The following is a 24,433-nucleotide window of genomic DNA, read 5'->3' on the forward strand; positions in this document are numbered from 1 at the left end:
CTAACAAAATAAAATGCAATTTTACAAATGGTGCTGATGTAGAGCAGACATGTGGGAATTATCATTTATTAAATTTTTGATATGTATGACTGTCTGAATTAACCCCTTCCTGATATCAGACGTACTATCCCGTCCATGGGACCCGGGCCCCTATGCCCATGGACGGGATAGTACGTCTACCGCGATCAGCGGCGCCCACATGGTCGGGTGTCAGCTGATTATCACATCTGACACTATGTGTCAGGGGCGGTCACGGACCGCCCTCGACACGTTAACCCCTTGCACACCGCGATCAAACATGATCGCGGTGTACCGGGGGTTAAAGGGAAGCATCGGCAGGGAGGGGGCTCCCTCCGTGCTTCCCTGAGACCCCCACGGCAGCGCAATGTGCAGCGCTGCTGCAGGGGTCTCTTTCCCTACAGGCCCCCCGAATCCAAGATGGCGACGGGGGCCTTCGGGGGCCTGTAGGGAGCTGACTTCCTCAGTGCCTGCAAAGCGCAGGCATGAGGAAGTCTGCAGAACTGCCTGTGACAGATTGCTGATCTGTCACAGTGATCTGTGATGTGACAGATCAGCGATCTGTCACAGGACGGTGATGTCCCACCTGGGACTATGTAATAAAGTTTAAAAAAAAAAAGTGTTAAAATAATTAAAAAAAAAAAAAAAAAAAAAAAAAAATCGCCAAACAAATTAGAAAAAAAAAAAAATATTCCCCAAATAAATCCATTTTTTTTTAAATAAAATAATTAAAAAACAATAAAAGTACACATATTAGGTATCGCCGCGTCCGTAACGACCTGCCCTATAAAACTATCCCATTAGTTAACCCCTTTAGCGAACTCCTTAAAAAATAAAAAACGAAGCAAAAAAATAATGATTTAATATCATACCGCCAAACAAAAAGTGCAATAACGCGCGATCAAAAAGACGCATATAAATAGCCATGGTACCGCTGAAAACGTCATCTTGTCCCGCAAAAAAACTAGCCGCCATGCAGCATCATCAGCGACAAAAATAAAAAAGTTATAGCTTGCAGAATAAAGCGATACAAAAATAATTATTTTTTATATAAAATAGTTTTCATTGCATAAAACCGACAAAACATAAAAAAAAGACCTGAATGAGGTATCGCTGTAACCGTACTGACCTGAAGAATAAAACCGCTTTATCAATTTTACAGCACGCGGAACGGTGTAAACGCACCCCCCAAAAGATATTCATGAAACGCTGGTTTTTGTTCATTCTGCGTCCCAAAAATCGGAATAAAAAGCGATCAAAAAATGTCACGTGCCCGAAAATGGTACCAATAAAAACGTCAACTCGTCCCGCAAAAAATAAGACCTCATATGACTCAGCGAGTCAAAATACGGAAAAATTATAGCTCTCAATATGTGGTGATGCAAAAACTATTTTTACAATAAAAAGCGTCTTTTAGCGTGCGACAGCCGCCAAAAATAAATAACGCCATAAATAGTAAATCAAACCCCCCTTTATCACCCCCTTAGTAAGGGAAAAATAATAAAATTAAAAGAAAATGTATTTATTTCCATTTTTCCATTAGGGTTAGGGCTAGGGTTAGGGCCAGGGTGAGGGTTAGGGCTGAGGTTAGGGTTAGGGGTGTGTTGGCATTAGGGTTGGAGTTAGAATTGGGGGTTTCCACTGTTTGGGCACATCAGGTGCTTTCCAAATGCAACATGGCGTCTGATCTCAATTCCAGCCAATTCTGAGTTGAAAAAGTCATATGGTGCTCCTTTCCTTCCCTTCCAAGCTCTGCCATGCGCCCAAACAGTGTTTTACCCCCACATGTAGGGTATCAGCCTACTCAGGACAAATTGCAAAACAACTTTTGGGGTCCAATTTCTCCTGTTACCGTTAGGAAAATAAAAAATTGGGGACAAAAATATCATTTTTGTGGAAAAAAATGATTTTTTTCATTTTCACGCCCGGGCGTTATAAACTTCTGTGAAGCACTTGGGGGTTCAAAGTGCTCACCACACATCTAGATAAGTTCCGTGGGGGGTCTAGTGTCCAAAATGGGGTCACTTGTGGGGAGTTTCAATAGTTTAGGTAGATTAGGGGCTCTCCAAACGCACATGACACCCGCAGACCATTCCATCAAAGTCTGCATTCCAAAACGTCACTACTTCCATTCCGAGCCCCGACGTGTGCCCATACAGTAGTTTTCTCCCACAAATGGGGTGTCAGCGTACTCAGGACAAATTGGACAACAACTTTTGGGGTTCAATTTCTCCTGTTACCCTTGGGAAAATAAAATAATTGGGGACTAATTGATCATGTTTGTGGAAAAAAATATGATTTTTTTTATTTTCATGCCCGGGCATTCTAAACTTCTGTGAAGCACTTGGGGGTTCAAAGTGCTCACCACACATCTAAATAAGTTCCTTAGGGGGTCTAGTTTCCAAAATGGTGTCATTTGTGGGGGGTTTCCACTGTTTAGGTACATTAGGGGCTCTCCAAAGACAACATGACACCCGCAGACCATTCCATCAAAGTCTGCATTCCAAAATGTCACTACTTCCCTTCCGAGCCCCGACGTGTGCCCATACAGTAGTTTTCTCCCACATATGGGGTATCAGCATACTCAGGACAAATTGGACAACAACTTTTGGGGTCCAATTTCTCCTGGTACCCTTGGGAAAATAAAAAAATTGGTGACTAAAAGATCATGTTTGAAAGTTCTCACCACATACCTAGATAAGTTCCTTGGGGGGGTCTAGTTTCCAAAATGGGCTCACTTGTGGGGGGTTTCCACTGTTTAGGTACATCAGGGACTCCCCAAACATGACATGGCGTCCGATATGAATTCCAGTCAATTTTGCATTGAAAAAGTCAAACGGCGCTCCTTCCCTTCTGAGCTCTGCCATGCGCCGAAACAGTGGTTCCCCCCAACATATCAGGTATCAGCGTACTCAGGACAAATTGCACAATAACTTTTGCAGTCCAATTTGTCCTGTTACCCTTGGTAAAATAAAAAAAATTGAACCTGAAGTTTTTTTTTTTTGTGAAAAAAGTTAGATATTCATTTTTTTTTTTTTTAAATATTCAAAAAATTCCTTGGCTCATGTCACTGTTACATGTGACAGCAGACATGGCCAGATGGGAGTAGTAGTCCCATCAGATGATGCCTGGCTACACAGACACCCGTGGACAGACACACAAAGACATTCTCCGCCCACACACACTCATTCCTTTCCGCAGCGTTTTTGGCATGCAAATTCGCAGCTAATCCGCAGATCTTTTTACATGTGTGGTTTAGCTGCGGATTTGACTGACTCAATATAAGTCAATGGGTGCAGAAATGCTGCAGATCCACAAAAAGAATTGACATGCTGCGGAAAATAAAATGCTCCGAATCACTGCGCAGCATGTGCACACCAATTCTGGATTCCAACTGATTACATTGCTTGCGCTACCCTTTGCGGATTTGGTGCAAATCCGCACAGGATAAAACGCTGCGGATCCGCAACAAAATACGCAACGTGTGCACATAGCCTAACTGGTTTATTAACCACAGTACAGTGAAAATTCAGCTTTCTACTTAAATCGCAGAGCCGATTGGGTCTCGTGGACCTAGTGGTTCCTACTCCCTCCCCATACCTTGTGATCACATGATCACTGGGTCCGATGGAGAAAACATGGTCTGTGCTTCCTATACTGTGTACTTGATCAGGCTGTGTATATTGCTTTCAGGAAGGCAGAGACAGTAATAAGCAGTCTTTGTCTGCTCTATGGAGAGTTTGGTTGTATTTGACAGTGCGAGAGTACGACTCCATCTATCTTGTGCAGCTGCTCTGCTGTGACATTTTAGAATATCACTATAAAGTCGATGGGCAGTCTGGAAGTGGTCAAAGACCCAAGATGTCTCAACAGGCATCATTACATTGCCATAATCTATTCTATCATTTCTAAACACTGTTTTTCGGTGATTACTTTGTATCTCCTCCTGTTCATACTGCACTCACACACACAAATGACACACCATTTGAAAGTTAGACTTGCCCCTTCAGCAACAAAATAGCCAAACATACCACACATCCACGATTTGATCACAAAATACAGTACATTAATTTTCACAAACCTGCAGTAAGGAAAAATGACATGCAGGTGGCACCACAGTACCCCAAAGCACACTACCACAAAGCTGCTTACAGACATCACAAACAAATCCAAACATTTGCCTTGGGTGCTTTTCAGCTTGCCAAACTGCTTGCCCAGCCTATTTTAGCCGAATTGGAGGATTGCACACTTCACTGCGGGTGAGGCACATATGCAAACACATTTGTAAACATGCACTGCCTATTGAATTGCATACTCCACTCACACAAAACAAATGATACACCATTTGAAAGGTCAAATTACCTGCAGGTGGCAGCACACTACCCCAAAGCTGCTTACAGACATCACAAACAATTCCAAACATTTGCCTTGGGGTCTTTCCAGCTTGCTCAAGTGTTGCCCAGCCTATTATTTCAGGCACATTGGAGGATTGCACACTTCACTGCAGGCGAGTCACATACGGAAACACATTTGTATACATGCACTGCTTTTTCGGTGATTACTTCGCCCTACACACACAAATGGTAAGTCACATATGCAAACACAATTGTAAACATGCACTGCTTTTTCGCTGATTTCTTCGCCCCACGCAAACAAATGATGCACCATTTGAAAGGTAAACTTGCTCCCTTCAGCAAGAAAAGAGCCAAACAAATCACACATTCACGATTTTATCACTAAATACAGTTTAAATCAGGGCTGTGGAGTCGGTAAGCCAAACCTGCGACTCCGACTCCTCAATTTCCCTTCCACCGACTCCACGACTCCAACATATATTGCTTATATTTAAGTGAAAAATTTATTGTAGTACAATGTGAACATCAGACATTTAATCATTTTTAGGATACAATAATCAAGACATTTAGATAGAACATTGGAATACAACTTTAGAACACAAAAAACTAATAAATTGTAAATATGTAATACACTATGTAATATCGATTACACACACATATATATATATATATATATATATACACACACACAGTATATATATATATATATCACACTATGTAATAAACTATGTAAGTGGCAAAAAACAGTTTTCAACAAAAAAATACTAAATAACATTTGTGCAGTCTATGAATTTGTTCTAAGAAATAGAATTGCCTCCATCAGATCCTCCTTCATAGATGACCTCACATCTGACCTAATAATTTTAAGGCCAGAGAACAACCTCTCTACACTAACTTGGGTTGGAGGCAAAGCCGTAACCACATGGGCAACATCTCTAACAATTTCCGGGTATAAAGGAATTGCCTCATGCACAGTCAGTTTTGATGAATGGTTGAATTTTTCTTTTTCTTTGAGAGCAAGTGAAACATTTTGCTGAAATGTGGTCAATCTGCTTGCTATAGGAGACAGAGTGAAATCTTTTTCCTTGCAGCAATGCTTTGCCTGCTCCATATCATCCAAATACTTGTCAAAGTCAAACTCCTCATCTGATGAGGATGAAGATATGGCAGCAGTAGCACTGTCAGAAAACAAGTCCTCTTGCGCCTGGCAGTCCTCCTGTAAGCCACTCATCCTAACTGCTACCTCAGTCAGAGCTTCTTTTCCTTTAGTAAGCTGTTGATCATCAAGAAATATACGATGACTTGGGTCCACAGTCATAAACAGCTGCCAGAAAAAATTTATTTTCCAATAACCAGGATCAAAACTAAGGGGGGGGGCAGAACCTCATACTGTTCCGCAGAATTTCATACTGCACACCCCTACACTTGAAAATAAAGCCTGCACCTTAAGATGTGGTGAATGCAGTCTATTTATTCCAACTATCAATTGATGTTGATGTGTTATTGAAGACGAGCAATGCCTGTCCTGGGCGTCCTTTTGGGCAGCTATGAGGTGTACCTGACAGTGCTAAAAAAAAAAAAAAAAAAAAAAAAAAAAAAAAAGAAGGAGTGTTAGGGTACTGTCACACTTAGCGATGTACCAGTGATCCCGACCAGCGATATGACGCAGTCAGGATCGCTGGTACATCGCTCAGTGGTCGCTAGTAAGCTGCCACACAGGCAGATCTCACCAGCGACATCGCAGGGGTCAGGGGTCGCTACTTACCTGTCAGACGAGGCGATCCCGACGTCCTCCCGCCCGCGTCCACGCGTCGCCACAGCAGGAAGCTGACGACGAGAAACGGCTCAGGACGTTCTCGCGTGATCAATGATAACCAGCGGGGGAGCGGTCGGAGGTAAGTATCAGACATAGCGATATCGCTAGCAATATCGCTATAACATCACAAAAAACAGTGAGGGTATAGTGATATTGCTAGCGATATCGCTTAGTGTGACGGGCCCTTTACATTTGTACTGCTCGCAAAACATACACAGCACTGTGACAAAATAGATATTTAATACTATTTTCTGTCAAAGTATAAAAAGTTTATTGATAACAGCAACACATTCTGAAGTGCTAATTTTGTCAAGTGGACTAGCTACTTGTACATATAATGGGGAATTTAAATAATGCTACAAGAATTGGTCTCCCAGGCAATTTCTGTGCCAACTCAGATAAAGTGTATTTGGATGCAATGAGGGCAGCAAATTAACAGCAGCAGATTTGGACTAAAAGTGATCTTTGGTTTCACGAGTTTGTATCTGGCCTTGAACACGTGACACACTATTGAAAGAAAAAAAAAAAAAAAAAGATTTTATAAGCATCCATAATGCTTTATATGTTGAGAGAAAATATAGAACAATTTAAAGGTATTTCCAAATTATGTCTTTTTCAGGCAAAAAAAAGCACTCAAACATTAAACACAATGAACATTTGCACAACAATATTAAAATGACTTGCTGTGTCTATATTCCGCCTTTTGAAACTTGTTTTTTTATCCTGCATCAGGCATCGAAAGCAGTCAAGTGGCTAAGTGTGACCTCACTATTCTTTAGGTGGCTTCCATTTGGAAGAGTAACAGGAGAAATTGGACCCCAAAAGTTGTTGTACAATTTGCCCTGACTGAGTATGCTGATACCCCACATGTGGGATTAAACCACTGTTTGGGCGCACAGCAAAGCTCGGACACCTCATGGGGAATAATAATAATTTTATTTCTATAGTGCCAACATATTCCGCAGCACTTTACATTATAGAGGGGACTTGTACAGACAATAGACATTACAGCACACCAATAAACACATAGATCAAAACAGATACCAAGAGGAATGAGGACCCTGCTTGCAAGCAGACATGAAAGGTACATGGTAACATTTGCTTTATTGTTCAGACCAGCCATAGTGTGAGAATCAGGTGTTCTTGTAATGCTGCATGAACCATTTAACAATCTAAATATGTAACAGTACAGACACAGAGGGCTATTAAATGCATAAAGCATGTGAGAACATGATGCAAGAAACCAGGTTATGGTAAAAATTTTGAAAGGGCCAGACAGGGATATTTAGGTTAATACGTTGAGACGGTAGGCCAGACTGAACAAATGCGTTTTTAGGGCACGCTTAAAACTGTGGGGATTGGGGATTAATCGTATTATCCTGGGTACTGAATTCCAAAAAATTGACGCAGCACGTGAAAAGTCTTGGAGACGGGAGTGGAAGGTTCTGATTATTGAGGATGTTAACCTCAGGTCATTAGCAGAACAGAGGGCACGGGTAGGGTGGTAGGCCGAGACTAGGGAGATGTCGGGTGGTGCTGAGCCATGGAGTGCTTTGTGTGTGAGGGTAACAAGTTTATACTGAATTCTGGAGTGGATGGATAACCAGTGTAAGGACTGGCACAAGGTGAAGGCATCAGTATAACGATTGGTGAGGAATATGATCCTAGCTGAAGCATTCAGGACAGAATGGAGAGGGGAGAGTTTGGTAAGAGGAATACCGATAAGTAGAGAGTTACAATAGTCCAAACGTAAATGAATAAGAGAAACAGTAAGAGTTTTTGCAGAGTCGAAAGTAAGAAAGGGTCAAATTCTGAAATGTTTTTGAGGTGCAGATAGCAAGAGCGAGCCAGTGATCGGATGTGTTGGATGAATGAAAGCTCAGAATCAAGTATGACCGCAAGACAGCGGACATGTTGCTGGGAAAAATGGTGGAACCACACACGGAAATGGCAATGTCGGGCACAGGTAGGTTAGTAGAGGGAGGAAACACGAGGAGTTCAGTTTTTGACAGGTTCAGTTTCAGATAGAGGGAGGACATGATGTTAGAGACAGCGGAAAGACAATCACTGGTGTTCTCTAAAAAGGCAGGCGTGATATCAGAAGTGAATAATTTGGTGTCATGAGCATAGAGATGGTACTGGAACCCAAATCTACTGATTGCTTGACCAATTTGGGTAGTATGCAAAGAGAAGAGGGGGCCTAGAACCGATCCTTGAGGAACCCCAGCAGTAAGGGGAAGATGAGAGGAGGAGCCAGCAAAAGATACAGGGAAGGAGCGGTCAGAGAGATAGGAGAACAAGGAGAGAATGGTGTCCTCAATTGAGGCCAATGGAACGGAGCATAGTGAGGAGGAGCGGATGATCCACGGTGACGAATGCTGCAGAGAGATCCAGGAGAATTAGCATGAAGTAATGACCATTAGATTTAGCTGTTAGATCATTAGAGACTTTAATGAGGGCAGTCTCAGTAGATAGTATAGATCGCAAACCGGCTTGTAGAGGATCGAGAAGAGAGTTATCTGAGAGACAGCGGATAAATCGGGTGTGGACCAGGCGTTACAGGGGTTTAGAGATGAAGGGAAGATTAGAGACAGGTCTATAGTTAGCGGCACAGTTTTGGTCAAGAGATGGTTTTTTAAGTAATGGCTGTATGATGGCATGATTAAATGAGGAAGGAAAGATACCGGAAGAGAGAGAGGTTGAATATTTTTGTTATGTGAGTGGTGACAGCAGGGGAAAGGGACTGCAGGAGATGTGATGGAATGGGGTCACTAGTGCAAGTGGTAGGGCGAGAAGATGCAAGGAGCCAGATTACTTCTTCTGTTACTGGTTCAAAATCAGAGAGTGAGCTAGATGCAGTGGGGGAGGGAGGACTGTGCATGGTATGCGGTGATTGGGAGATAATTTCCTGTTGGATATGGTCAATTTTTTCTTCAAAATAATTGGCCAGATCGTCAGCGTGGAGATCCGTGGTTGAGGCCTGCACTCTTGGGTTGAGTAGGGAATGAAAAGTGTCAGAGACGTTTCGGGTTATTGGATAGTATGGTGAGGAGGGTGTTGAAATAGGTTTGTTTTGAGAGGTGAAGGGCAGTGTTGGTTGCATGTTTTAAGCATAAACTTATAATGGATTAAATTTTTGGGTAGAAAGCGAGTGGAACCAGAAAACCCCTTAAATTCTGCTACAATAGGTAATGATATCATACTGCTGATTTGAAAATCAGTTTGTTTTTTTAAATGCTGCAAGTGAATAGGGTTATTTATTTATATATATTTTTTTATACCCCATTCACTAGTATGGTTAATTGTGACCACTCATAGCTGATCTTTAAGGGGCTAATACTTAGAAAACCTCCAGACACTTCTACTAAATGGACAAAACCTGATGTAAAACAGGCTTTATAGAAAGAAAGATAAACCTCAGACTTGAGAGAATACAACAGTGAAAAAAAGGAGTGCAGCTAAACAACAAGTTTTCAGAAATAAATACGACATGACAGAAACCAGCAAAGGTCACCCACTAGTTTCTTTTTGACAGTAGAAGTAACATCATGAAAGGACATAAAATATAACTGGGACTGATCAGCATAAAAACCAGTGTCTCCAAATGGGATAGTGTAAAGATAAAACATACCCTAAAATAGAAGCCCTAAAGATGACAGAACAAGCAAGAGAAGCTAAAAAGCAGTTGAAGAGGTAGGTGGTACCCTAGGGCATATTTACACTATGGTTGACAGATTCGGACAAGTCACATCATTATTCACAGAATAACAGCGACAGCAAAAAAAAAAAAAAAAAAGTCTGATTCCCCATTTAAATTTCTCTCACCTCTGATGTAATTAAGCACATGTGTCCCCTGACATCTTCTTCCAGGAAGAAAATGTCAGGCGCATGCATAGTGAGCCTGCCGAGATCTGCCGGCCGGCACCACTGGAAATTTTTTCTGTTGGTTCATTTTGATAACCGATACACCCTATCACAGTGATCCAAATTAGAAAAAAAAATTGTAAATCAAACCTCCCTTTATCACCCCCTTAGTTAGGTAAAAATAATAAAAAAAAAAAAAATAAATAAAAAAAAATGTATATATTTCTATTTTTCCATTATGATTTTCCATTAGGGTGATGGTTAGAGTGGTGTTGGGGTTAGGATGGTAGTTAGGGTTATGGTTGTGGTCATGGTTGTGATTACAGATCAGGTTGGGATTAGGGTTGTGTTTGGGTAGTGGTTAGGGTTATGGTTGGGATTAGGGTTAGGGGTGTGTTGGGGTTAGAGTTGGAGTTACAATTGGGGGGTTTCCACTGTTTAAGGTACATCAGGGGATCTCCAGACACAACATGACACTCGCCATTGATTCCAGCCAATTTTGCGTTCAAAAAAGTCAAATGGCTTTCTGAGCCCTGCCATGCGCCCAAACAGTGGCTTTCCCCCACATATGGGGTATCGGCGTTCTCAGGAGAAATTGCACAACAAATTGTGGTCCACTTTCTCCTGATACCCTTGAGAAAATAAAAAAAATTTGGGTCCAAAGTAAATTTTTTTGTGAAAAAAGTAAAAAAATGTTTTTTTCCTTCCACAATGCTTTAGGTCTTGTGAAGCACCTGAAGGGTTAATAAACTTCTTGAATGTGGTTTTACTCACCTTGAGGGGTACCGTTTTTAGAATGGTGTCACCTTTGGATATTTTCTGTTATATTGACCCCCCAAAACTCACTTCAAATGTGAGGTGGTCCCTAAAAAGATGGTTTTGTAAATTCTGTTAGAAAAATGTGAAATTGCTGGTCAACTTTTAACCTTTATAACAGGGGTCTCAAACTCAATTTACCCGGGGGCCGCTGGAGGTAGAATCTGGGTGAGGCTGGGCCGCATCAGGTTTTCCACAAGAAAGAAAAGCTCTTACAAAAACATTCCGAGAGCAATATACCGCACCGCCCCACCCCTCATTCTGAACCCGGCGCACCTGAGTCTGTGGCGCGGTGCGGTCTCTGCTCAGCTGCTCCTGCTGCATGTGTTGTGAGTGTGACTCATACGCCTTGCCTGCTGACAGCAGGCTGCTGTGACTGTCTAGCCATCATCATACTCACCTCCTCCTGCTGCAGCTCCGATGGTCCAGCGCCGACATCTTTTTCCTGTATGAGCGCGCGGTCACACGTCACGTGGTACCGCTCATTAAGCTCATGAATATGGGCGCCACGCCTATGAGAGTGGAGTGGCGTCCATATTCATGACCTTAATGAGCGGTACTACATGTGACTGGGATTTCACATGCTAGACTCGGCCGTGTTTCTCCCATGTGTGATCCCGGCCGAGGTGAGGGCCGCAAACTATTGTCCCGAGGGCCCATGAGGAGGGCCGCAAACTGTTGTCCCGAGGGCTGCAGTTGGCCCGTGGGCCGCGAGTTTGAGACCCCTGCTTTATAACATCCTGACAGAAAATTTTGTTGTTTTGTTTCCAAAATTGTGCTGATGTAAAGTTGATATGTTGGAAATGTTATTAACTTTTTTGTGTAACACCACTCTCTGATTTAAGGGTACAAAAATCAAAAGTTTGAAAATTGCAAAATTTTCAAAATTTTTGCCAAATTTCGTTTTTTTTTTTTTTCCATAAATAAACGCAAGTCATATTGAAGAAATTTTACGACTAACATGAAGTACAATATGTCCCGAAAAAAACAATCTGAATCAGTGGGATCCATTGAAGTGTTCCTGAGCTATAACTTCATACAGTGACAGTGGTCAGCATTGTAAAAATTGGCTTGGTCATTAAGTACCAAATTGGCTCTGTCACTAAGGGGTTAAGACTGGTACTACATGTGAGGACCTACTTTTCTTTATAACCAAAATTGCAAACTTTTTACATAAAATTCTTTATCTGATCATAGAAATACTACACCTTGATGGAACAATAGATGATGCGAAAGTGGATCTCTAGTCTTTTATATTACCCAAAAATTCTTGCTCTTCCCCGACTACTCAGATAAATGACTACTTACCGTTTATGGTGATACATATCTGACTTATCTAATTTCAAACATGTGTTTTTAAGTTTGGCAGGCTATTTAATTGCCTGCAAATTGATGGGGGTTCAGGTCCTGACATCTGCATCAATTGCTCAATAGATCCTCAAACAGTGCACAGTTCAGCGGATCAACTCTCCATTACTTTAGTATATAATACATCACCAAGACACTGAGGGTTAAGCATTGCCCTTCCTGTAAGGTGGCTTTTTTTTACCACATGATTTACAAAAATTGGTAAGTGACAAAACAGGAGGGGTTTGTTTGTTTTTTTCTGAAACAATTACTTGCCCATAAGGATCTTGCAGAGAAACATGTTTTGTGGAGGATGTTTATGAAAAAATAAAATTAAGGAAATGCATCAGTGTCCCCATCACAAAAAAATGAAAACATATCAATGGGGGTTATAGTCACATTCCTGTTTAATGAATGGAGATACTGGCACAGAAAAATAGCTAAGCTCAACAAAACGAAAGCTGGTACCCAAGCTGCAATACATCATTACCTCAAATACATTAAACTTTAAGCATTGTAGAGCAGTATTTCCAGATACAATATTTTAAAGGGAAACTGATATGAGATTCATGTTGCCTGAAAAACAGGAAGAATAAGATCAGAACCTGACTGCGCTATTGCAGCCATGTAGGTTTTACTCAGTCTCTATGATGTTTCAGAAAAGACAAAAAAAAAAACAAAAAACACCAACAACAAACCACTCAGACAACAAGTCCGAAGCAGGTCCTCTGCAGCTTCTCCCTTTACATACATATCGGCCAAGTTAACACAAATGTATATTGGTCCGACTGCGCTCAGTGAAAAAAATAGGCAATATACCGTAATTCAATCGGCCAGTGCAGGAGTGTTTTTTTTTCTTTTTCTTTTTTTTTTTTTTTTTTTTTTTACAATGTGTGAGAAAAAAAAAAAAAAAAAAAAAAAATCAGAGCATTCACTAGTTTCTTCCATGCGCCGGATGAGAAAAAATAAATTCAAGACTCTGAGGGTGCAATGAGCCACTATTTAGCATACAATTTTTCAGATACACTGAACATAAAAAAAACTTTATAAAAAAAAGTTCAACATTTTGTTTCACCACACCTTTTTATACACTCATGTAAACTTAGTCCCAGGGAAAGACCTGTCAGTCTGAGGTCGCATGGTGGGCATTCTTCTCTTGGACTAGTCATCCGATATGCAGTGTCCCAGCTGGGCTTTTCACAGTAAGGTTTTCTCTGAAACGCTGCAATACTCCAGCCAGTGTCTGATTCATGGTGCCAGTGGTTCGAGCCACATGAATCAGATAACCATTCCCTTTATTAAAATTAGTCAGCACATCATTTTTAACTTATAAAGAGGTAAAGTATATAGAAAACACTCTATGAATGGTGACCCTATGGTTTTGACATTACCCGATCTCCATGACACTTCCATATGTCAAAAGATGGGTAGACAAGTTGATGTGCAAATTATTAAAAAAATAGAAATTAAATTTGCAAACCTCTTGATTTATTCAGTATACAGAATGCGTACCATAAAAATACATGCGCTCTTCCATGCCTTGGCATGTTATCAGTGAGGTAATTAATGGTTGTTTAAGTCATGTTTTGCCATGCTGAATCACTGGGGCACACATTTTCAAGATCCGCGTCTAGCAGCTCCTTTTACAATTGCCAACCAATGACATTCTAGATTTACTTGATGAGAGACAAGTCGGGAGACACTGCATGGTAACACTTTTCGGCAACACAGGCTGCTCACAGTAGCACAAGCAACATGCTGCTTGGCATTATGTTATGTTGAAAAATCAGCTCCTGGGACACCGTAGCGAAATGGCTGTGGCACTGACCGGTTCCACGACAAAAATCAATGAAATGCTGAGCTGTTAGTGTTCCCTGGCATGGACTAGAGCCGTCCTTCTACATTACATTATACCACCCCACTCTAATATCCCAGTAGTGGGACCAGTGACGTTCTCTTCTGAAGGTCTCTCCATGATGTTGCCCAGAAGGTCTCAAGACCAATCTCTAGCTATCATTGTGTCCAAGACAAAAGTGGAGCTCCTCAATGAAGAGGATAGACTTCCATTTCAGTCTTCCTCTTTATCATGATAGCCTGTGAGATCGGTGGCAGGAGGTCAATGAAACAGCAGCAGCTGGATGTCTGGCTCCTAGCCCAATGTTGTGCAAATGCCTTTTACAATTTTGCGTAAATACAGTTTAACAACGTACACTAGTTATGTGACGTTCAATTCAGTACAGAATAGATCAATTGTGGATCTAGTGCTATGGGCGTTTCCCCAAAGTGTCCAGGTGCAGTCTTTCAACACGATAACGCCAGAGTGGATATGGCTTGGGCTACTACACGAGTAGCTTGTTTAGACCACGCAGGCTGCTATGGCCTGCAGGGTCTCCAGACTTGTCTTTCATTGAGCATATCTAAGGTGTCATTGGTTAGCAAATGCAAAAGGAGCTGCCAGCAGCGGATCTCTACGATCCATATACCCAGGTGCATTAAGAGTGGCAGAACATTTTTCCCAAGAGCCTTACCATTCCACCACTGTTTTACATTTTTATTTTATAGACCATTAATTGTGTGGTAATGGCCTGACAGTATGATTCCCCAGTTCAGAATGATTAAGGCAATGCCAAATCTTTAGTTTTTTATTTTAGTGGTGAAAAAAATACTGAAATGTGTCCCATTTTCTGAGATTTGCAAGTTATTTATATTTCCACTGAAAGAGCTGACTGAGGGCTTTGTTTTGTTTGCATGGTGAACTGATGTTTTATTGATACTAGTTTGGGCTGCGTATGATGATTTTGATCAGTTTTTGAAACTGAAAAACAGCAATTTTGGCATTTTGATTATTTTTTGCTTCATGGCATGTATCCCACAACTAAAATATTACATTTTTTTAGATCTGGCTTTTACAATGCTGCAATACCAAAATGTTTTATGAGTAGCTTTCATGGAGAGAAATGGGAGTAATTTGATTTGTTTTTTTTACTTTTTCTTCAACTTTTTTTTTTACTTCAGTCTTCATAAAGACTTCAAAACCAGGGGAAGAGTCTTGAGGAGATCATTTGCATATTCCCAGTGCCTTCTGGGATAAGTGAAGAGTCTCCGCGAGCTCAACGATCACTGGGTTTTGGCCGTTGCAGCTGAAAAGAGGAAATCGGAAAAACCGTGCGCCGAATTTTGGCTCATCTTTCATCGTTTTTAAGAAATCTCAAGATGGAAGAGGCCAGGAGCCATTTGGTGAGCTGCATTTCTTGCTACATGTTCACAGATTTACCAGTGGAAAAGCCAAACTTCACATGCCACAAATGCAAGCTTGTGTCCCTGTTGGAGGAAAAGTTGCAAAATCTCGAAGAGAGGTTAGCTACGTTGAAGATCATTAAGGAAGGTGAAGAGTTCTTAGACAGAGCAGAATTATCTCTTCATGTTACAGAAAGAGAGGAAATTCGAAGTGCACCTGAAGAAACAGAGGAATGGAGACATGTGACCCAGAGAAGCAGGAGGATCAGGAGGCAGTCAGCACGCATACTGCTCAGAAACCAGTACCAGGCTCTCACGCAGGAAAACGATGAAGAAACACATCAGGATAAGACTTTGCCAACAAACAGCAACCTTGTACGCCTTCAGAGTCCTCCTGGATGGAGAAAGAAAAATGTTGTGAAGAAGAAACGGAGAGTGGTGGTCATGGGGGATTCCCTGCTGAGAGGAACAGAGGCCGCTATCTGCAGACCGGATATAACTTCAAGAGAAATGTGCTGTCTTCCAGGTGCAAAAATTAAAGATGTGTCTGACAGGATATCAGGACTCTTCAGACCTACAGATGACTACCCATTCCTGCTACTACATGTGGGGACAAATGACACCGCAAGAAACGACCTGGAAACCATCTGCAGAGACTTTGAAGACTTAGGCAAGAAAGTGAAAGAACTGGGAGCGCAGGTGGTCTTCTCTTCCATCCTCCCAGTGGATGGCCATGGAACAAGGAGGTGGAATAAGATTCTGCAGGTGAACAACTGGCTACGTCGATGGTGCCGTCAGCAACGATTTGGATTTCTGGATCACGGAGTGAACTACTTATACGATGGACTACTTGCTAGACATGGGGTGCACCTTACGAAGACTGGAAAGCATGTATTTGGAAGTCGCCTTGCTACACTTGTAAGGAGAGCTTTAAACTAGAACAACATGGGAAGGGAAGCAAAAGACCAGAAAAATCCATACACCTGACAAATGCTATTGAGAACTCTGCTATTAGAAGTGGAAAGGAAGAACAAAGACGAAAGAATCTAATTAATAAAAATATTGGAGAAAGAGAAACCAATCACAAACTAAAATGTTTCTATACTAATGCACAAAGCATGGGCAACAAACAAGGAGAATTGGATCTACTAACACAGGAAAAGAAATATGATGTCATTGGAATCACTGAAACTTGGTGGGACAATACACATGATTGGAATACAAGACAAGAAGGATACAACTTATTTGCAAGAAACAGACTTAATAAACGAGGAGGGGGTGTCGCATTGTATGTTAGAAACACGTATATCTGCACAGAAATTGAAGCTTCAGAGACTGGGAGTTCTGTGGAAACTGTTTGGGTAAGAATACAAGGACAGAACAATGGAAAGGACACCATTGTAGGCATTTACTACAGGCCGCCTGTGCAAGCTGAAGATATGGATGAACTCTTTATGCATCAAATGGCCAAGTTCTCCAAAAAATATGACATAGTTGTCATGGGAGATTTCAACTATCCAGACATTTGTTGGGAATCTCTCTCAGGCAAAACTAACAGGTCAAAGAAATTCTTATCCTCTCTTGCTGACAACTTTATCTTACAAAAGGTAAGGGAGAAAACAAGGGGAACTGCTACCTTGGATCTAATCCTTATAAACAGGGAGGAAATGGTTGAGGAGGTAAAAGTGGCTGGGACCCTAGGAGGTAGCGACCATGCTATTTTAGAATTTTGGATAACTAGAGGAGGAATACCTGTGAAGACTCAGACGTCAAGGTTAGATTTCAGAAAGGCAGATTTTAAGGGATTCAGAAAGAGAATTGGAGGGATCCAATGGCTGGATATCCTAAAAGACAAAAATGTCCAGGAGGGATGGGAAATCTTGAAAAATGAAATTCTCAAAGCACAGTTGTTAACAATTCCGAAAAGAGGGAAGAATAGGAAGCATTTAAGGAAACTAGGATGGATGAACACAGAACTTAAGCACATGCTAAAAAGGAAGAAAAAAATGTTTATAAAATGGAAAGAGGGAGGCATATCTAAAGAAGAATATAATGCTGTCTGCAGAACCTGCAGGGCACAAATCAGATTAGCTAAAGCTGAAAATGAATTGAGGCTTGCAAGAGATGTCAAAAGCAATAATAAAGGATTTTGGGGATATGTCAAAAGTAAAAGAAAAGTCAAAGATGCTATAGGATTTTTACAGGATGAAAATGATGAAATGGTAAGACAGGATGTTGAGAAGGCTGAACTTTTAAATTCCTATTTTGCATCTGTTTTCTCTCAGAAAGGAAATGTAACATCAACTGTTATTCACTGTCCTATTAAGGGAATAGAAGAATCCAGGATATCTATAAACAGAAAGATAGTGAGGAAACACTTAGCTAACCTAAATGAATTCAAGTCTCCAGGTCCAGATGAATTACACCCCAGAGTACTGAAGGAGATAGCAGAAGAAATTTTTGAACCCCTCTCCATAATCTTTGAAAATTCTTGGAGAACAGGAGAAGTGCCAGAAGACTGGAGAAGAGCAAATGTTGTTCCTATCTTCAAAAAGGGGAAGAAGGTGGACCCAGGCAACTATAGGCCGGTGAGTCTGACTTCTATACCAGGAAAGATCTTTGAACAAATTATTAAACATGTATGTCAATACCTGGATAAGAATGAAGTGATTAAACAGAGTCAGCATGGGTTTGCAACTAATAAGTCATGTCAGACTAACTTAATTTCCTTCTATGACGGTATCACTGATTGGGTGGATCAAGGAAATGCTGTAGATATAGTATATCTTGACTTCAGCAAAGCATTTGACAAAGTCTCTCATACAATCCTTATTGAAAAAATGACTAAGTATGGAATGGACAAGGCAACTGTTAGGTGGATTCATAACTGGCTTAGTGATCAAACCCAAAGAGTGGTCGTAAATGGCTGCACATCCAGTTGGAAGAATGTCTCAAGTGGGGTACCACAGGGCTCTGTCCTGGGCCCTGTATTGTTCAACATCTTTATCAACGATTTAGATGAAGGAATTGAGGGTAAACCGATTAAATTTGCTGATGACACAAAGCTAGGAGGGATAGCTAATACTAGAGAAGAGAGAGAGAGGATTCAAAAAGATTTAAATAAACTGGAGAAGTGGGCAGCAACTAACAGAATGGTTTTTAACAGGGAGAAGTGCAAAGTACTACATCTGGGCAATAAAAATGAAAAAAGCATATATAGAATGGGAGGAATAGGGCTAAGTGACAGCACATGTGAAAAAGACTTGGGTATACTAATAGATCACAGACTGAATATGAGTCAACAGTGTGATGCAGCAGCAAAAAAGGCAAATGCAATTCTAGGATGTATTAACAGAAGCATACAGTCTAGATCACGTGAAGTCATTATTTCCCTCTACTCTTTGGTCAGACCTCATCTGGAATATTGTGTCCAGTTTTGGGCACCACATTTTAAAAAAGACATCAACAAACTGGAGCAAGTTCAGAAAACAGCGACCAGAATGGTGACCGGTCTGCAAACCCTGTCTTATGAGGAAAGGTTGCAGGATTTGGGAATGTTTAGTTTGCAAAAGAGAAGACTGAGAGGAGACTTAATAGCTGTCTACAAATATGTAAAGGGCTGTCACATTGTAGAAGGATCAACTTTATTCTCATTTGCACAAGGAAAGACTAGAAGCAATGGGATGAAACTGAATGGGAGGAGACACAGATTAGATATTAGAAAAAACTTTTTGACAGTTAGAGTGATCAATGAGTGGAACAGGCTGCCACGAGAAGTGGTGAGTTCTCCTTCAATGGAAGTCTTCAAACAGAGGCTGGACAGACCGCTGACTGGGATGATTTAGCGAATCCTGCTTTGAGCAGGGGGTTGGACCAGATGGCCCAGGAGGTCCCTTCCAACTCTACGATAGGCGACATTATTTTGTGATTGACTGATCACTCGTTTCAGAGCTTTGCTCTGATCACTGCTATTACGGACTCATGCCGGCTATGTAACCCAACTGACATCGGCCCAGCTCCTAAGCTCGCTCCATACACCCAACATGCGACATACATGTACGATCGACGCTGGAAAGGAATTAAAGATTGAGATTCAGTATAATAAATATAAAAATAAATTAAATTATTTCTTAGCTTACAATTGTTACTATCCAGAGAAGAGATAGAAGTTCAGCATATGACTCACCTGGATGGCTTATCTGGCCACCATTTCTCCCTTCTAAAATATATATATTTTTTACAAATGTTTTTGGAACTTGAGTTTGTGGCACCTAATTATATCCAACTACTACATGTTTTCCTCCTGCCCTGGTTTGTAGATCCTTCCTCACAGACTGAAAAGTGTCCATTATCTTCATGGCAGATAGTTGTGGAGGCATGAGACCAGGCTTGCCCATCATCCTCCTTCAACTGTAAGGTTATGTTGTCACGCTGTGTTTTTGCTGCATTTTTCTCTGCAGGTAAAACCTGCTCTCTTGGCAGTAAAAACTGCTTACAAAAATCATGTTTTGCGGTGTTTTTGCAGCAGTTTTCAGAATCCCAAAATTCAGCTTTGCTTCCACCACAGAAGGATGAACAATGCAAAGTGTTAGGTCACCAATGCAAGACATAAGTGAAACCATAAAAACATTTTGAAAAAAGGACAATTTGATCAAATTATTTATTTTATGTCTGAAAAAATAGTGACTATTCTGAGCAAAATAAGTTCACAGGAGTTCATGGGAAAAAAAAAAAAAACAATTACAAATGTAACAGCGGAGGGGGTTGAACTGGTCAGGAAAAGTTTACCTTAAGGTTAAATGCCCATGTTGCAGAAATGCTGCGGAAATGTCCACAGCATTTCCACAACTCCCTGCCACGGGTAAAACACATGCGGAATTCGCATGCGTTTTTAGCTTGCAGAATGCTTGCGCTTTTCCAAGCTTATTGAAGCATCGCTTGGAAAAGTGATTGACAGGTTGGTCTCAGTTGTCAAGCATAGTGCTTGACAAGTGTGACCAACTTTTTACTATTGATGCTGCCTATGCAGCATCAGTAGTAAAAGATAGGATCTTAAAAAAAAATAAAAAATAGGGATATACTTACCCTCCGTTGGCCCCAGAGTCGTCCCGCCTCTCATTGGTTCATCAAACTGGAGTTGAACAAACTGGAGCAAGTTCAGAAAAGAGCGACCAGAATGGTGACCGGTCTGCAAACCCTGTCTTATGAGGAAAGGTTGCAGGATTTGGGATTGTTTAGTTTGCAAAAGAGAAGACTGAGAGGAGACTTAATAGCTGTCTACAAATATCTCAAGGGCTGTCACATTGTAGAATGATCAACTTTATTCTCATTTGCACAGGGAAAGACTAGAAGCAATGGGAGGAGACACAGATTAGATATTAGAAAAAACTTTTTGACAGTTAGAGTGATCAATGAGTGGAACAGGCTGCCACGAGAAGTGTTGAGTTCTCCTTCAATGGAAGTCTTCAAACAGAGGCTGGACAGACATCGGACTAGGATGATTTAGCGAATCCTGCTTTGAGCAGGGGGTTGGACCAGATGGCCCAGGAGGTCCTTTCCAACTCTACAATTCTAGGATTCTATGGTGCTGCCGGCAACTTCCGTTCCCAGGGATGCCTTGCAACAACAACCTCTGATGACGTAGCATCATGCGAGACTGCTACGTCATCAGAGGTCATTTGCGCAATGCATCCCTGGGAACAGAAGATGCTGACAGCGTGGCTGGGAGGTGGAAAGGCTCCGGGGGCTGCCAGAAGGTGAGTATATCCCTATTTTTTTCTTTTATTTCTATTTCTTACAGGGATATGGTACCCAGGGCATGGAAGAGAGTCTCCTCTCCTCCAGACCCTGGGTACCATCTGCACATGAAGCGCTCACTTTACCCATAGTGGGCATACCCACATGCATAATGTGAGCGTTTCAATGCAATCCTATAGCGGCGGAATCGCCGCGATACCGCAGAAATAATGAACATGCTGTGGATTTTACCGCTATGCGATTCCGCAGTGGGAAAATCCGCAGCATGGGCACAGCAACTATGGAATCCCATAGGATTGCATGGGGATGCGTTTCATTAGCGTTTCTTATGTGTTTCCACTGCGGCAAAAACACATAAAAACCGCAATGTGGGCACACAGCCTAAGACACTGGCAGAGCATGGAGTTTGTAGGACACAGTGAATGTTCACACATTGGTCGGTCCATTAGTTGGTCAAGTACTGTTAAATTTCACACCTTGGTCACGCAATGTTTAGTTTACACATATCACTAATTTAATTAAACTGTACTTAATCCTAAATGCCATTCTCAGGTGAGGACACCAAGACATTATGGTTTAGGCTTTGGAAAATGACAAAAATAAATAGGTTTCACATAGTGCTGTACCTGCTTTTTTCATTAAAAAAGCAAAACCTGATGCCTACATCTTTGCACTTACTCATTGCTTTCTATGGGTGAAAAAAAACAATGCAAAAATGCTGAAACAAGCGACATGCTGCAATTTTAAAAAACGCAGTTTTCCAATTCGGTCAGGGAAAAAAATAACGTGTGCATGAGGTTTCTGAAATCTCTTTGCTTTTGCTGGTACTGTAAAACACAGCTTACAGTTTTCATTAAAAAAATCAGCAAAAACACAATGTGTGAACATAGCCTAAAACTGCTTTCCATGTTTAGTCACTGGAGAATAATGATGAGGATGATGAACAGGTTTGATCACGTGCTCCTCATTCAGCACCCAGCTTGAGAACATGAACCCTGTGCTGTCTCTGTGAGAAAGGTTTCACTCACAGAGCATGAGGAGAACCTGTAATCCTTAAGTATTGGCAAGTACCACAAAAGGCTGGCCCCAATATATTTGATAAAATACAGTAACCAACCCCTTTAATTTTTTAACCACCGAAGCCCTGCAGGCGCTTTGCTTTTGTTTTTAATGTATCATACGAAAAATCCTTATTCTTTTTAACCTGTGTATCAGATAATTTATATAAGCTAAGGCTTTTAGAGCTGGGGCACGGCCTGCTGGAGGATGCGAGCGGACTCATTACAACAGAGCTCCAGGAAAGATCCAGATAAAATCCTGCAAAAAACCTCTGCATTTCTGCTCTTGGAACATACCCTGGTCCCTTAAAGTGCGCTGCGTAATCCGATGCCCGGTGATGACCTTTCTCAGCAACAGAAGTAGCCATGAAGAGATAGAACCACCACAATGGTAAGGAAGGAGGACAATCCATCATGGTGCCGACACCGGAACACTCGGCACAAGAAAAGGTAGAGAGAGCCGCTGTACTTTGCACAACTGAAAAACGGCGCAGGAGCAGCAACGGCAGGTGAGCCTGAGACACAAACCCTGGTGGAGGGGACACCGGCAGATGGGGGGGAAAAGAATGAGGGCTTAGGTTGCTGTTAAACATTAACAAATAAGGTGAAACTGGTGCTGCATCAGAAAAGGAATATCCCCCTGCAGTGCTGACAGATAGCAGTCAGCAAATAGTGGAATAACCCACTGTAAAGGGCCCGTCACACTAAGCGATATCGCTAGCAATATCGCTATAACGTCACTGGTTTTTGTGACGTTATAGCGATATTGCTTGCGATATCGCTAGCGATATCGCTATGTCTGATACTTACCTCCGACCGCTCCCCCGCTGGTTACTGCTGATCGCGCGAGAACGTCCTGGACCATTTCTCGTCGTCAGCTTCCTGCTGTGACGACGAGCGACGCGTGGATGCAGGCGGGAGGACGTCTTCATCGCCTCATCTGACACGTAAGTAGCGACCCCTGCGATGTCGCTGGTGAGATCTGCCTGTGTGGCAGCTCACTAGCGACCACTTAGCGATGTACCAGCGATCCTGACCGGGTCATATCGCTGGTACATCGCTAAGTGTGACAGTACCTTAAGTAATGAATTACCTGAGGTTTCTAAGTGCAACTGCACCCTAACAAGTATGGACTCACATATGGGATCACTGGACAGATCCCTGATAAGGAAAGACTTGCAAAAAGCATATGAAAAAATAAGAGCCTGTAGGGAGAATAAGAACTGTGGAGGATTAGTTACCTTGTATGCAGTAAGAGAACCACAAAGCATTACTGCTTAATTCAATATAACTGACAATCTTGAAAACAGACTTCGTAGAAACAATATAAAACTTGTGGGCGTTCCAGAAAAAGTTGAAGATCATAATCCTGGAGAATTATTTGAAAAGTGGATTATTGCTACCTTTGGGAAAGATACGCTGTCTCCTCTATTCGTCATTGAACATGCACACAAAGTTCCTTACAGACCCCCACCACGGGCACCCTAAAGATCCATCCTGATTAAGTTAATCAGAGACACAATTCTCTGTAAAGCCATTGAGAATCCTGACGTATCAACAGAGAAGAAAGTTCCCGAACTTTTAACCTGAAATCCAAAAACGAAGGGCACAATTCACGCAAGTTAAAAGGTGATGATAAAGCATTGTTTTTTGCCTCGTTTTTTAATTTTTTTTACGGTGTTGACTGAAGGGGTTAACTAGTGGGACAGTTTTATAGATCGTGTCGTTACGGACAAGGCGATACCAAATGTGTACTTTTATTGTTTTTTTAATTTACATAAATGTATTTACTACTATAATATTTAATTTTTTTTCTATTTTTATACATTATTTTTTTTTATTTCAACTTTATTATTGTCCCAGGATGGGACATTACCATATAATGTGAGATCGCTGATCTGACATATACCATTGCTGTCAGACCAGCAATCTGACAGGCAGGGAAGGAGGCTTCTCAGGTCCTGCTCTCAGCAGGCGCAGAAAAACCACCTTCCTGAAGGACTCGGAAGGACCCCGCAGCCATCTTGGAGCCAGGGGTCTCCATGGAAATCACCGAAACAACCCGATCGTATTGCATTGTTCTGGTGGGAGTACGCAGTGGGAAGAGCGAGGCTAAGCGCCAGATTTGGCGCATCTTATACATGCGTCTTTTCTTGGGCGGCTGA

General features: G+C 41.6%; 1 protein-coding gene across 3 annotated transcripts in view; it reads right to left on the bottom strand.

The window, feature by feature from the left end:
- SARNP (SAP domain containing ribonucleoprotein) overlaps positions 1-24,433 on the bottom strand; it is a 156,845-nt gene that overhangs the window by 27,220 nt on the left and 105,192 nt on the right. The window contains exon 10 of one of the 3 annotated variants that reach the window (XM_073552230.1): positions 6,437-6,696. The exons of the other annotated variants lie outside the window; for them this stretch is intronic. Coding sequence (XP_073408331.1) covers positions 6,661-6,696 — 36 coding nt within the window. The 3' untranslated portion in view covers positions 6,437-6,660. Of the gene's footprint in view, positions 1-6,436; positions 6,697-24,433 lie in introns of those variants that run through there. 3 annotated transcript variants of the gene reach the window in all.

The sequence above is a fragment of the Dendrobates tinctorius genome, unplaced genomic scaffold (genome assembly GCF_039654945.1).
Source record: "Dendrobates tinctorius isolate UK_male_01 unplaced genomic scaffold, ASM3965494v1 ptg000187l, whole genome shotgun sequence".
Lineage (NCBI taxonomy): Eukaryota > Metazoa > Chordata > Amphibia > Anura > Dendrobatidae > Dendrobates > Dendrobates tinctorius.